This window comes from Arvicola amphibius, chromosome 11 (assembly GCF_903992535.2).
Source record: "Arvicola amphibius chromosome 11, mArvAmp1.2, whole genome shotgun sequence".
Classification (NCBI taxonomy): domain Eukaryota; kingdom Metazoa; phylum Chordata; class Mammalia; order Rodentia; family Cricetidae; genus Arvicola; species Arvicola amphibius.
Window position 1 is genome coordinate 5,208,831 of NC_052057.2, and position 15,591 is coordinate 5,224,421.

General features: G+C 38.2%; 1 protein-coding gene across 3 annotated transcripts in view; it reads left to right on the forward strand.

Moving 5' to 3' along the window:
* Gria2 (glutamate ionotropic receptor AMPA type subunit 2) overlaps positions 1 to 15,591 on the forward strand; it is a 116,627-nt gene that overhangs the window by 55,105 nt on the left and 45,931 nt on the right. For all 3 annotated transcript variants that reach the window (XM_038347469.1, XM_038347471.1, XM_038347470.1), the window contains exons 3-4: positions 4,341 to 4,580; positions 13,893 to 14,089. In XM_038347469.1, the coding sequence (XP_038203397.1) occupies positions 4,341 to 4,580; positions 13,893 to 14,089 (437 nt within the window). The remainder of the gene's footprint in view (positions 1 to 4,340; positions 4,581 to 13,892; positions 14,090 to 15,591) is intronic.

The following is a 15,591-nucleotide window of genomic DNA, read 5'->3' on the forward strand; positions in this document are numbered from 1 at the left end:
GCTGCTCTGAGCACAAGTCAGGGGAGTAGTTTCTGGTGGCTGCAGCTGAAAGATCTCAAGAGTTGGGGCGTGGCCAGAGCACTATATAACCTTCCCCTGAACACAATAAAGGGGGCATTCTTGGGGCATTCTTGTTTCAAGGATGGCCCATGTCTCTGTCTCTGTGTGTATGTGTGTGTTTCAATCTCCAGGGCCCTTACTCGTAGGGCAGAAGCTACGGGTAATATCATATTACACGTAGTACAGGTGCTGCAGAACCATAGTACACTTAGCAGCAGTGCGGTACCCATGACCAAGGACCCCGAATGACAAGAGCAGAGGATTGTAGGTGATGAAAGCACTAAAACCAAAACTGAAAAGAAGTCCTTAGTTCATTAAATTTATTATGTCGTACAGTGGCACAAGGATGAAACGTTTATCACTAATTCCCACTGATACAGAACGTCAGTCCTAAGAATGCTTGCACTGCTATTAATAAACCTTATCCTTACCATGCAACTGTTAAATTTTGGGAATGAGAATATAGGAAGCATTTAGGAAAGTGTAGAGATCTATGCTATTATTAAAAGCCTACAGTGCTATGGGTATAACCGACTGAGTTATTTCAATATGAACTTAGAAGTCAAGAATGCAGGCAATGAAGAATTATCTCATGAAGATGCAGATAGAAAGAAAGACCTTACTGATAGTAGTAATCAAAGATATTTATTTTTGTTATGGCAATGAATTTCTCTACCTATCATCCATTTCATGAGACCCCATGGGTAGCTGTGTTTAGCTGGTGAAAGAAAGTTTAAGATAGTTCAACATCTTGGCTGTGGCATTGTCAGAAAATCTTTTATCCAGGTTTATAGTGATAATTGTGAACAAAGAGTATGGCAGAAAGTCTTGAAAAGGCTGGAAAAGGAGAAAATTTGAGGCCAAGTAAGATGTACTTGTTAGCAAGAATAGCACCATTAAAAATACATTATTTACTTTCAACTGGGAAAAAGAAAGGATGCCAGGAAGACGACTAAGAATAAATAAGACCACATCAAACCCAGGGCTGACAAGTTCATAAAAGGTAAACTTGCTTAACATGCTCTTTCATCCTCCAGTTAGACACAGGGTTGCTGGGGGAAGTATTTCTTTACATTCAGAAATCTAAGCAGTCATAGGCTCCTATGTACACTGTCCAAAGAATGCTTAAGAGGTACCCAATGCTTAAGAGGGCAGCAGTCCTTGATGTTATCCACATGATGCTAGCTTTGGGAAATCTTCATGCACGAAGCAAGCATCCTATGAAGGCTTCAGTATGAAAGGCAAGTTGGCAAAGCGATAGCGATGGAGCAACTCAAGTCCGTTGACATTGTCATTATGACACCATGCATCTTGGATGTCTTACATTTTGCACAGTGCTGAAAATCTTAGTGTTTTCCCTGATATATTTTCATCTTCTTCTTTCTTCCCCCATCTCTGCCTTCCTTGTTGCTCCTTTTTACTTTATTTTAGAAATGGGATTTTTATTTTGAAATTTCTTATCTTGGAAGTACACACCCTTATGTTTGGTATGGTTTAGAGGGTCACAGGTAAGAATTTGGCTTGTATCTCAGAAAAGACTCTAAATCAGTTTCAATAATGCCTAAGATGATGCTGACTCTCAGAGACAGGCAATTCATTCTGCATTATGAGGTAGGTAGAAGCCTTTAGAAGCCAGAGCAAAATGATAAAATGTGACTAAGCAATGACCCCTACACCTCTTGCTAATGTTAAAATCTTACACCCCAGTTTGTGAGGAATTTTAGGAAAGTGAGAGAAACTGTAAGCTAGTGCCTAAATGGAGGCAGTAGGTCCCTTGGGCAAGTTCTTGGTAGTGACAGATTGTACCAGTCCCTTCTTCATCTCCCACTGCTGCTTGACATCTATGTAAAAAAAATAAAAACAGAACTTTCTTATCAAAGACCTATAAGGCACTTGGTGACATTAATACAAAGTCACATACAATTCTGCACTGGGGAACAATAGTATAAGATTGTGGAATGTCTTGGATGTGTGAACACAAGTTAGTCATGTAACATAAGATTCAGCTCCCATTCTCAGATTGTTAATGTGAACTTGGAAATAGTACCTCAATTAAAGTGTTGCTCAGAGATCTCAATGTCACTCTTACCGTATCTGGAGATAATGAACATGACTGAGAAATATTGATCAAATGGCATGTGTAGAAATAGGATATTAAGAAAGAAATACCCCAAAAATAGAGTGAAATAGGAAAAAAGAAAGTCATAATTTGTGAACCATAAGGTGATAGGGTTGAGGGTGACCAAGGTCATGTTGTAAAGCAGTATTCACTGAAGAACTGGCAGAAGTTCCTAGAGAATGTATGGTTTCTGACTTAAAAGAGATGAAATTTCTTATAAAGTTGTGTACAGTTTGCTTTTCTTATTGAGACAAAGGAAGTGCTTCCAGCTGCTTACGTAACAAAGTCTCTTGACTGCACAGTTCAGATCTGTGAGAAATGAAATGCGTGGCTCTTTACTGAGATTCTGTATTCAAACAGAGGCTTTCTTTTTTAGCATTCCGGTGATGCTGCTCTCTCCATCATGAAAACTATTGCGCTCAAGAGAGGAAGTCTCATCAATAAATCATATTGCATGAAAACCCCACAGTGTATGGACGCCATGCCAACCTTTCTGTGGAAATCAAATAAAGTCGATCCAGGGAGAATTTTACAGCAACCCTCCCTCTTCAGATGTCATACTTCATCAACCTAAGATTTAACAAGAATTAGAATCAATTTAAATTTAAAATACCCATGTCAGTACGCATGTATCCATGTACAAATTAAGAGATCATTGCTGAGTTTGCCTGGAAGACTTAACAGCCAAAGGTCTTTTTCATCTATATGATGAACAGACCCAGTCATCAAATATATTCAAGGCTACTTTCCTTACCTAGAGGAGGACAAATAATATGGACATGAATAAAATACCACAATTTCATCTTGTAGTTACATGAAATATATAAAAAACCATTGTTGTTTATTTTCTGATGTATTAACATCTCTTAATAATTGAAATGTTGGCTATTAGTTATGGATCATTTAGATTTGCTTATTAGAATCTACATCTACTTTAACAAGGCTCTTGTTTGTGAAACAAATCTATTTCCACTCATCTTTGTGAAAGAGATTCAGTGAAGTAAGATAGTATTGGAAGTAATTCATATGGAAGATGCCGATAGGTTCAGGGTCATTCAGCAAATACCAGCTCTGCATCCATCAAAAGCAGCTGATTCCCTGGGCTGGTGGCTGAGGGCTGCTACAGTTGGTTTCTATGGAGCACTGAAATCCTGAGCCGAGCTGCTTTTACATATCAGAAAGAGATACAGTCATATTGGTGTTTCAAAAGACCATTTCGATTATACTGACGAAATCTCAGTGGAAGGGACCAGGAGTACAAGAACAATAACATTTGTGTAGATAGTCCATTAATTGTGCTTTTAAAAAGTATTGAATAATAGATATGAATGCAGATTGTGAATCCAGACTGCTTGGGTTTGAACACATCTCTTACTGGCTACAAGCTATTTACTCAAAGTGGTAATTGTCCTATCATTATTTTGGAGATAATAAAAGCTGCTATCTCAAGAGTAACATGAGAAAGAAATGAATTAATATAAAACCTAATAGACACATGATATGCATGAAGTAAGAATTTCCTATTAGTTAAGTAGGGTGGGTGGAATGAAGAGAAACTTAGCACATTTGAATATATTGATTTCACCAAAGAACTGCCAGACAGAGGAACAAGTAAGTAGGTTAAGCCAACTGTTAAAGTAAAGTTAGGAAATTTATTTAATTTTATTAGCTGTATTTAATTGCTAATTGGCTGAGTGACAGAGATGAGCATATGCCTCTCTGGTGATAAACTTCTGCATATCTGAGACAAATGTGGTATTTTCTTCTTCTCACTGAGATTTCCTAACATTGGCACTATGAAAACACTAGCCTTGTGATATAAAGCACCATCAGCTTAAATTTCTTTGTGTGTGTGTGTGTTTGTGTGTGTGTTGGCACATCTGTGTGAGGCAGTGAATGTGCTCATCTGTGCATGTGCCTGAAGAGGGCAGATGTCATGTTTCGGAGGGGTTCCTTTTTATCCTTTATAGGTTTTTTTTAATTTATCTAATTGAATGCTAAATAAATGTTTCTATGAATTTTCTGAATCATTAGTATTAACTTACTATTTCTTTTGACCTGGTAATGATCTTGTACTTTACATGAATACCACATTTCAGGACTATCCATATGATTACATGGCGATTAAATAACTCACCTTTTTTGTGCTCCTGATTTCCAGTCTGCTCCCAGTTCTCAAGAGGCGTCTACGCCATCTTCGGATTTTACGACAAGAAGTCCGTAAACACCATAACGTCCTTCTGTGGGACGCTCCACGTGTCCTTCATCACTCCGAGCTTCCCGACAGATGGCACGCATCCATTTGTCATCCAGATGCGACCTGACCTCAAAGGAGCCCTTCTTAGCTTGATCGAGTACTACCAATGGGACAAGTTTGCGTACCTCTATGACAGCGACAGAGGTAAGTAACAGCAGGTGTCCCTTCCTAATGGGTCCAACACAGCGTTTGCCCTTGGTATGACTATGGGGTGCTCTAAAAGTAAATAATCCCCTAAGAATTTCTTAGTTTCATTTTGCTGTAAATAAACCATGCAATTTTAAGTATTTACATGCTTAAAGTTAAACAAAACAAAACAAAATAAACAAACAAAAATCCCAATGCAAAAACAGAACAAGACAATAGCAACAACAAACACAGGCACATAATCAAGCAGAGGAGATTGCCCAACTCAATATTTCAGAGCACAGTTAAAAGGGTAGTCTGCGACAATCTAGTGACTTAGTATTCACTCCCAGAATAAAACAGTTTGCCATGTGAGCAACAAAGACTCCAGAATGACTATGTTCCTCATCAGAGAAGTGGCTTAAAGGGAATCCATATAAGCATACAAATAGAAAGTTTTATAGTATTTTATAGTTACTAAATATTGTTCAATGTAAAAGATTTATCAGGCAGAAAGTAGCCCTACTTTAAAATAAGGTCTCTGAACTTCAGTGAAGTTGCAGGTTGCTCATGAGGTCATGATCTCCCTGTGTGTAGGATAGTCCGGCACAGACCTCCAGCATCCAACGCCAACTGCCTTATATAATTAACTCCACAGGATTGTTTATGTGTTATATCAGTGCGCCAACTTGGGGATGGGGAATTCTTTGTTTCTGTGTTCTTTACCTCATTAGAAGGTCTGCTTTAGGAGTTTAGGAGTCAAAGTCTTCTTAATATTCATCATGTCTGTGATGAGCATACATTAGTCTGTGCACATCTCATATTGTTTAAAATACTTTGGGGAATGATGTGTCTTTGGAGGTCATCCGTAAGCAAAGGCAAGATAGCTAGGCTCCACAGTGCTTCCTTCCACAGCTCACGTCTCGGAATACTTAAAGTTTCAAGTGAAATTCAGAAGCCCATTTTGACCAAGACGGAGCACCTAGCTGTGCTGAAAGGCAGACTGGAAGGGAGCCAGCATCAGTCCATTCCCTATCGATCACTCAGACTTGGCTGAGGCAGGCCTGCTCAAGCTAGGCGTCTTGCTTCGGTCCAGTCCCCTTGAACCAAGGCATGATTGGCCTCTGTGTAAAAACCAGTCAGTACTCATTAATATAAAATATAATATAATATAATAATATAATCATCTGTGTCAATAGCTTTATCCCCTGTTTTGAGAAGGAAGAATTGACATCTACATCAAGCATATAAAGTACAGACAGAGTCATGATGGTAAATGTGAATTTCAAAGTTCAGGGTGACTTTAATATGGGTTTCCTGTGTATGTGAGAAAAACGATTTACAAAACCGAGCTTATTGGTGTTTAGGCTTCCCTGTTGCCCTCTGACCACTTTTTTAGGACTTAGCGTCCCTGGAACTCTTCCAGAAGTTGGGCATATTTTAATTGCATTTCTCACACTTACTTCATAGTGATGCTATTTCCGTCTATGTGCATATTTCATATTTGGTCGCTTCTTTTCTGGACCTAAGCCCCCAGGTCAATGTACCACCACACATTCAACACCCCACGTCCTTAATGCCACACTGTTTTCTATGGGATCCATTTTCAACAAAGCAATCAGAATTATTTTAAATGTGTTTCCTTTGGCAGCATCAATCTCAATGGCTTCTTCGTATTACAATCAGGATAACATTGGAATTCTCAGCCTGGCTTTCAGGCTTTATAATATTTGGGTCCTGCCCAGCTCTCCAGTGAGTTTTCCAGAGTTGCTCATTCACTAAATCTCAATCCTAAATCTGATTGACCTTCCTTCACATTCTGACATGGGTCAAACCATTTTCACCTCAAGTGTCTGCATATAGCTCAGATTTATAGAGGCCCTTGATGTCTGCTTTGATATACAGTTTCCTGAGGACATCTGTTATACTGGCATTTTCTTCAAAGCAATGTTTTATTCCCCTTCCTAGGATGTAAAACAATTTATAATTAATACCGTATTTGATATATCACTCAAGAACTATTTATTGAGCTCCTACTACATTCCAAGGGCAGATTTAGTCACCCAGAATAAGGTCTGTTTTTTTTGCTTATGGATTTACTGTAAGCTGCAGGAAAACTCTACCCAGAAGCACTCCTCACCCTGGCTGTGAGGTTCATAACTAGACATGCAGAGCTACAGGTAATGCTAGACACAGAGTTGATATTCACTAAATGAGTTGAATGTTTGGGCCTCTTAAATTTAATCCGATATTAGAAGGCAATCATGCTTGCTAAGTTGAAGGGGCAGAAGATGAACAAATCTTACTTGTAGATGAGGCCAGAGGACAGATCAATGACTGTGAATTTTAAATTGTTATACACTCTAGGAAGGGAAATAAGACATTGCTTTGTAAGGAAACGCCAGCATGGCAGGTTTAGGAGTGCACCTCACCCTTGTCTCCATTCTGTTATTCCCCTTGGTTAAAAATGAGCGAGAGCAGGTGTGTTTCTGACCCTTTTGCCTGATCCTGGAACTCTTTTCCTCTTATCTCCTTGTCCAGCCTCCATAGGAGGGCTTTTTTCTTGTCTACTGTATCTGTTTTTTTTTTTTTTTCCTGTTCAGCTTTTGTCTCTCTTTTCTGAAGAGGACATGAAGGGGGAGTAGATCTGGGGATGAGAGGAAGGTGTTGGGACCTGGGAGGAGTAAAGAGAGGATGTATTGTATGAGAGAAGAATCTATTTTCAATGAAAAAAGGTGAACCTCAAAAACATTCAAATAGACAATGGCAACAGCTGACATAAACAGAGGAAGGAAGAGAAACACAAAGACTAGAAGAGAGATATTCAGAAATAAAAGAACGGACAGACTTATGTGCTTGCAGAGAGAACCTGGGGCATTTTACAACAATTTTATTAATGCTTTCCCAATATTAAATAAAATTGGAAGGATGAGATAATCTCCAATTATTAAATTATACAAATTGAATCCAGTCAAGTGCATCTGTTGGCCAAAGAACATTAGTGTCATAATATTAAGTAATTATATATTAAACCCAGAGTGACCTTCTGGGCACACTTTTGAGATATTATCAAGTAGCTGCTGATGTTTTAATGTGTTAAGTGTTACACATCCTTCCATTTTCAGCTGTTTCCAGAGATAAATATGTAAGACTCTCAAACACAGAAATGGCCTTGGCCTTTATCTTATGTTTTATTTGGCTAATGGAAATGGTATTATTGCTGACTACTTTTATCTTATTAGTTACTTTATTTATGACATTGCATAATGTTAAAATTATCCATACATTCTTTCTATGAGCTGCTGTCTTTACTCTTACCCTGGAGCTTTCATGGGCTCCCTCCTCACTATCGTGTTACCTGCTGTGGAGGGCCTACCTGTGCTACCTTATTCTTATTAATCAGGCTTTTAAAAAGAGATTCTATAATTTTCTCTATCAATTGACATCATTGGGGGCTCATTCAATATGGTCTCTCTACCTCCTTTATTACATGGATTTGTGTAGTGTTACATTATGATGTTATATTATGTTATATTATAGTGTTACATTAAGATGTCCAGCAAATAAAAGTGCCATTGAATAGCATGAGAACTAGACAGAAATTCTCTCCCCAACAATATTCTTCCCAGATTTGTAAACCAGATTAAAGAGACTTAGACATACTTTGCTTCATCAGGCTGCCCTTAACTAATACTGTAATTCGTTTAACCTTGTTTCTCAAACTCCATCCAAATGCCGAGGTTACATCCTGGCAGACACATGGGAAGCCTTGGGTGCTGTGAACGTCGTATGGAATTATCTTCCACCAATCTCATTTTCCCGGTGACAGGAAATCAGATGCTGTGTCTCCCATTCCCGCTGACATTTCAGAATTGCTGGTGTCGTCTCTTTACCCAGCTACTTGGCAGCAGTCTGATACTCCTTGAGGACTTTGTGCCCTTCCTAAAATTCTTGTGCTATCAGTGCATTGGGAGTGGTAAGATGGAGCATCATAACACTTTTAACTAGGGGAATGGGCCAGCCCTGTCAGCCCATAAGGTCTCATAATTTTGGTCTTTGGATACAGGTGCAATATATATGAATTTGAGTCCAATGACATGTGATTTTGGTTCAATGTCAATGAAGGAAGATAATATATTTCTCTGTACAGTAAGTAAAAACAGAATCAATGACTCATTTCTATATTTATGTCTTGGTTTTGATATTGAACTAAGCCTGTTTATCCCTTTGACTCTAGGTCAAAGAAATCATCTAACACAGAACTAAAATGCTTCCAAACTACAATTTTCCCCCTGATGTCTTGAGAAAGCTGATGAGGCAAATGCATGTTATTATAATCTAGTCTAGGCACAGTGCCATGACTTAGTGAGCATGCGTATTAATTACACTGCCTGGAATGAGTGAGGTAGTGAATTTTTATGCAAAAATATAACAATTTTAAGAATGAAGACAGTTCTGAATGGAATATGCCCTTCAGCAGTTATCATTTTAAATTTCAGCCCTGCATAAACAAATGAAAGGTATTTTAAGCTATTTTTTTCTGAATTTCTTCTTCTTTTTTTATTAAAAATTTCCACCTCCTCCCGGCCTCCCATATCCCTCCCTCTCCTCACTCCCCTCCCCCTCCCTCTCCAGTCTGAAGAGCAGTAAGGGTTCCCTGCCCTGTGGGAAGTCCACTGTCCTCCCCCCTCCATCCAGGTCTAGGAAGGTGAGCATCCAAACAGGCTAGGCCCCTCCAAAGCCAGTACATGCAGTAGGATCAAAACCCAGTGCCATTGTCCTTGGCTTCTCAGTAGCCCTCATTGTCTGCCATGTTCTGGGAGTCCGGTTTTATCCCATGCTTTTTCAGTCCCAGTCCAGCTGGCCTTTTCACTATTAAGGATAGTGGGTCTAAATGGAATTAACATTACTGCTAGACATTTTTGAATTTTTGAAAAATGTTCAACTTATAATTAGGTCATTCATACAAAGCCTCTTCCTAACAATGTTGAACTAGCTATTTCTTTCTATATCCAAATGTTTAAGAATTAAGTAGCAATTGGGAACTTAATTATGGATTCATAATATAATTGGAAAGTTTTAAGGTTATATTTAAAATGATGAAAAGGGATAGTTGCTTTTTCAATTTTTCTTCTGATTTTACAAAGGTGTTTATCTCAACGCCTTTCTTTTTGTTAATTATTCAGAAATAAGAAGTAAGCAAGATGGCATGATGCAGTGGAATATGTATCTGGGTTCCATGAATCATGCTCACTGCCAGCTCCCCGTGAATCAGTGTTTATGGAGAGCTTCTGATTCCCATGCACATTTCTATCTCAATTATGGGATTCATGCTCTGATGAAGAAATCTCTGTGCCATTTCGTATGAGAAGGGGAAAAGCTCAGCTTGCTTTTTCTCCTAATTTCCATTGTAGGGCCAAGAGCACAGCAGTGTGGATGTGGGCTGTGGGAGAAGACTTTAGTTACATCTTCAGAGCTAGAACACATATTTTTAGTGGTGTGTAATTTAAAAAGCATTGCCCCCCCGCTCCCCTTCTATTGACCCCCCCCACATTGCCCTCCCCCTTGCAAAGCAGGCAGTGCGTCTGTCTCACGACATTAAAAGTCTTGTATGAACTGTGAAGAAATGTGTCAGCAGAAGTCTTTCAGGATTGTCAGCTGTGAGGAAGGAGGAAATTGAGTAGCTGATATTAAGAGAGCCTGTGGCTACCCCTGCAAAATAATGTGGGAGAGTACATTCCTGAGCAAGAGGCAACAGTCTCTTCCACTTTGGGGTGAGATCAACCCTCAGCTTGTGAATGAGTGATGTGATGTTATGCAGAGTCAACTGTATCAGATCTGACAGAGCACTACTTGAAAAGTTGAGCTTTTAAAAAGAAGTATTTTGTGTCAGCATTACACAGCATCCAAAACATTAATGTTAAGAATTTGAATAATGGAGAATCTACGTTGAGTGCATGTTACTTGTGACACAGAATAAATGAGTTTGGAAGTTAGGTGTTTAAAAAAATCCATTATCTTTTATTTTATATATCATCCCTATATTCTGTGACGTGCTAAACTGCCAAATTTTAGGCTTAAATTTATCACGATGAAATCTACTTAGACATTTATAAGTGAATTTATATGTAAATTTTCTTATATTATCTGTCAAAGACCGGACAATGCCAAATATATTAGTGCTTGAAGTTTTTGAAGTGAAAATTTCATTATTTAATAAAATGTAATAAAATATCTTACTGCATAGAGTCAAAGAAGTTCCTGAGAACGACTCTATGATAAAACAGATAGAGCATGGCCCTTATTTGTAGTCCTATTTTAAAGAGACTGGAAGCCCACGTCTGGAAAGATAGAAAAGACAATGGAGTAGTACAAAACGTGTCTTCAAACAGCTGGTGATTGTTGAATTGCTGAGGGGACCAGTTGTATGTGCTCTGCCCTTATTGGTGATGAGAAGCAGACAAGGTACTTACTTGAGTTGCAGTGGATTCTAAGATTTTATCACTGAAGATTGTGTAAGTGAAGGGAGATCTTTGTCACCCTTTGAGAAATTCATGTTTATCTCTACCTTCTGTTGTAACAGCAGACAAGGGGCTGCTTTGATTAATCTTCCCCAGACTGCTCTGATTTTACACTTTTATGTACTATCTATTACAAATGACTTTTAATCTTTATTATACACTATATTAGAAAAATGGCCAAGCTTTTAATTTGAGATTAGTTCTAAAGCTCATGGTTTTACTGCTTCATCCTTAACAAACATAAGATTACAGAGTATGGCACCACACCCAGGTTGCCAGGAATTTTTAGCTTCTCTCACAAAGACTATTGCATAAAGATTTTTGTTGTTTTATCAAGCACTTTGTTGCCACTCTGAAATTATTTATAAACAAATACTAGTCATCGTCAGGTTTTTATTTGAGAGTACTTGATACTTTAAAAATATGCAATTCTCTTATTTTATATATAGCCTGCCTATCTATTTATCTATCTATCTATCTATCTATCTATCTATCTATCTATCTATCTATCTATCTATCTATTTCACTGTCACGCTTAGCGAAGATCCATTAACACCATTGTTTGTTTACATTGTTACATTTGTTTACATTGCAGGGTAAAGATGAGCTCTATGTATTATGGTTGCTTGATGTATTTTTGTTGGTGTCGTTACTATGCAATCTGCTTCCCATTCTAGATTTTGATGTCTGATCATCTTGGGGTTCAATATATTCATATATTCCCTGTAAATTGATAGTGTGATAAGATTTAGTTCTGCATATACAGCTGTGTCACGGGTGGTACAGAATAGCTGACAGTAATTGCCTTGACTCCCTAACTTCAGTGGATGTCACAGAGCGTTGATTCTGAACTGATGCTTGCTCATGTGTATTGGCTGGATGATGGCTAAAAGAAAAGGAAACTTGATTTTATCCTCACCTTGAGTATATGCCACACAGGAAAAGCAGGGAAATGCTTCTTCAATCCCACAGTTCTTGCTAGTTTTTATTTTCAAAATATTTGATTGGTTCTAACCCATTTAAAGCAAACAACTATTCTTAATACTTATTTTAATTACGATTTCATGGGTTTAATTTAAATTAACACTGGGTACTTGTATTCCCATTAAGATTTTGACTGATGCTGCATTTTCCTCATCTTTATTGAAAAAGCTACAAATGGCAGCTTCACCGCTTGGCATATACCTTCTTTGGGAAATTTGTTTGTTTGCCAATATCAAAAAATACCCTAATTGATTTTGTCTGCTTATGACTAACAATAAATCCCTAGGATTGTCAATCACATTTTATAGCTTGAGATATTGGTGAACAAAACAGATAGCTGTTCCCTTCCTGGCCATTTTGTAAATTTGGTATTTGAACTTAGATTTTAAACAGACCTGCTCACATCAGGTGAATCACACACCATATAGATAAAAACAGATCAGGGTATTTTTTGAAGTGTACGGATCAGATGATTCTGGAATGAGATGTTATATAGAGTGAATTTTCTATGGGGCCTTGAGATCATGTTTCCATGAAGTTATTCTTCTGTGTGATGAACTTTTCTTCCATAGGCCAGCAGAAAGAATGCAGAAGGCAAGAGCATCTGCTACTTTTTGTAGTACGAAACCATAGATTTAGCTCTTTTTTTAAAAAATTTATTTTATTTTTTTCCTCATTTTTTTATTAAAGATTTCCATCTCCTTCCCTCCTCCTCCCCCTTCCCTCCCCTCCCTTCCACCCATACCCCCACTCCACCCCTCTCCAAGACAAAGAGCCATCAGGGTTCCCTTCACTATGTTAAGTCCAAGGTCCTCCCAGCGTTTACCCATTGAGACGGTGGGACAGATCTAACGGGAGACCACCAAGTCCAGTTGGAATGGGACTGATGGAACAGGGGACCAAACCGGACTCTCTGAATGTGGCTGACGGTGGAGGAGGACTGAGAAACCAAGGACAACGGCAATGAACGTGAACTCTACAGCATGGACGGGCTCACTGTGAGCCTTGTCAGTTTGGTTGCTCACCTTCATAGATTTAGCTCTTTAAGAAACAACCGACCCTGCTTGTTAATCTTAAAGTTTTAAACATGCTGCAGTTATTGTATAATTAAATACCACACTGGCCACTTGTTGAAGTAATACCACACCATAACAAAAGTTACTAACAAACAGAAAAATGGTTTTATATTTAGGTAACAAGATAAATCCATAACAAAGAAATAGCTGCCACCATCTGGTTAACAGATAAATGATTTAATATCTATGAGATCAATTCCAACAACAAAAATATAACAGAAGGCTGAAGAAGAAAAAAAAAAAAAAAGCCCTTGCTCTGCTACTGGCTGGAGACAGCAAAGGCTAAGATGTCTCTTAACGATCACTGGCTATGATATTCAGCTGCTTAGGGAGTCTCTGTGAACATGTTCTAAACAAACTCCATCAGGGTTACTAGTACAAAATGGCGGACTATCACTTACAGCGAAAACCATTTCACCTTCTATAAAGTGGGATATTCTTGGGAATTTTTGTATTTTACTTAATTTGGAGATATTAAAGATCGTGTATGTCAGCATATTACAAATAAACATGTCTCGGAGTTACAAAGAATGTGATCCAAATTTCCTTTGACAGTTTTTTTTTTTTTTTTTTTGGCCTGATACAAACATAAGCAGGAATTGATAAAAAGTCATAGTTTCTGTCAGAATCAGCCTCCCTATCACCGAACAAACACATTAAACTCAAGGGCGAGAATCTGGCCATTTCACACTCCAGCTCTGAGATCCTCTAGTTTCTTCATCCGTCTTCCTTGCCCATTGTCTTCTCAGGTTTATCAACACTGCAAGCTGTGCTGGATTCTGCTGCGGAGAAGAAGTGGCAGGTGACTGCTATCAATGTGGGGAACATTAATAACGACAAGAAAGATGAGACCTACCGATCGCTCTTTCAAGATCTGGAGTTAAAAAAAGAACGGCGTGTAATCCTTGACTGTGAAAGGGATAAAGTGAATGACATTGTGGACCAGGTTTGTTCCTCTCTGTTTTCTGCCAAATATAGACTATGCCTGCAGCATCAGCATTGGCAAGGATCATTCTGCAAGATGCTTGAACTGCAGTTTTCAGTTTATAGTTCATGGACAATGCAGCAAATATCATCAATTGAATTATCCCTAGTTTCAGTAAGCAATGGCAGATGGCTGTCAATAATGCTGACAGATTGGTTCTATCATTTAATACTGCAATATATAATACCAAGTTTTCATATTTTACATAAGCTTTGTCCTGAACCTACATGGTTTTCTGAGTTGAAAACTTTGTTCTTATTAAATTATTTTTATTAAATAATTATATTTATTAATATATAAAAATATTCTTATTAAAGCTTAGTTCTGATTAAATTAGGTCAAAACAAGTGTGATGTCCTAAGGCAACGGTAAATTGGTTTGGAGTTTATACATGGTTATTTCAATACAATGTAGAAAGCATATGCTATTTTATACCTGTGTCTCTTAGTCACTATTTAGTGCTATGAAGAGATTCTATGGCATGTCAACTCTTACAACAGAATGCATTTAATTAGGGAACTGCTTATACTTTCATAAGCTTTGTCCATTACCATCATGCACGGTAGCAGGTATGGCAGGCTTGATCTTGGAGAACAGCATCCTTACCATGCAGGCACAGAGAGGGAGGTAGGGTTGGGCATGGGCTTTTGAAAACTAAAAGTCCACCCCCAGTGACACAGTTCCTCCATCAAAGCCATACCTCCTACTTCTACTCCTATCAAATAGTTCCACTCCCTGGCGAATAGATATTTAAATACTTGGATTTATGGGGGCTATTCTTCTTCACACCACTGCAGTCTACTACAGCTCGAAAAAGAGGAGGCATTTGTCGTAAGAAGCATGTTTTGATGATGCGTGCATATCAGAAAATTTGGGTCCACATAAAATTTTAATCTACAAAATTAAAATAGAAAGAAAGGAAACACAATCAGATCACGTGCTTGACATAGGAAGTCAATAGTATTCATTTGGGTGTTAGAAAGAATAATTATATCAGACATGCGAATGCTTTTGTCTGCTTTTATCTTACTGACTTCCTTTAGATAAGACCTTTCATGATAAGACAACCATGAAGTGGTAACAAAGTAAGACACCCAGCCCTCAGTGCTTTAAGGCAGAGAAACTGACCAAGTATGCTTCAGTATTTGCTAAGGCATGCTTCACTAGTCCTAGCTAGTGTGTGTATGTATATGTGTGTGTGGCAGAGAGAGAGAGAGAGAGAGAGAGAGAGAGAGAGAGAGAGAGAGAAAGAGAGAGAGAGAGAGAGAGAGAGAGAGAGAGAGGTGCAGAGAGAGAGATTGCAGCTGCTTCTTTCTTGAAAGTATATAAGATTGGAAAGAAAATACACAGCTGTGTGTACATTTATGCTCTTTCTAACTTTTGAGATAAAAACCGAAATCCACTATTGTAACCAGGACAACAATTCTAGAGACAAGGGTTTAGAAACCTTAACCAATATATAA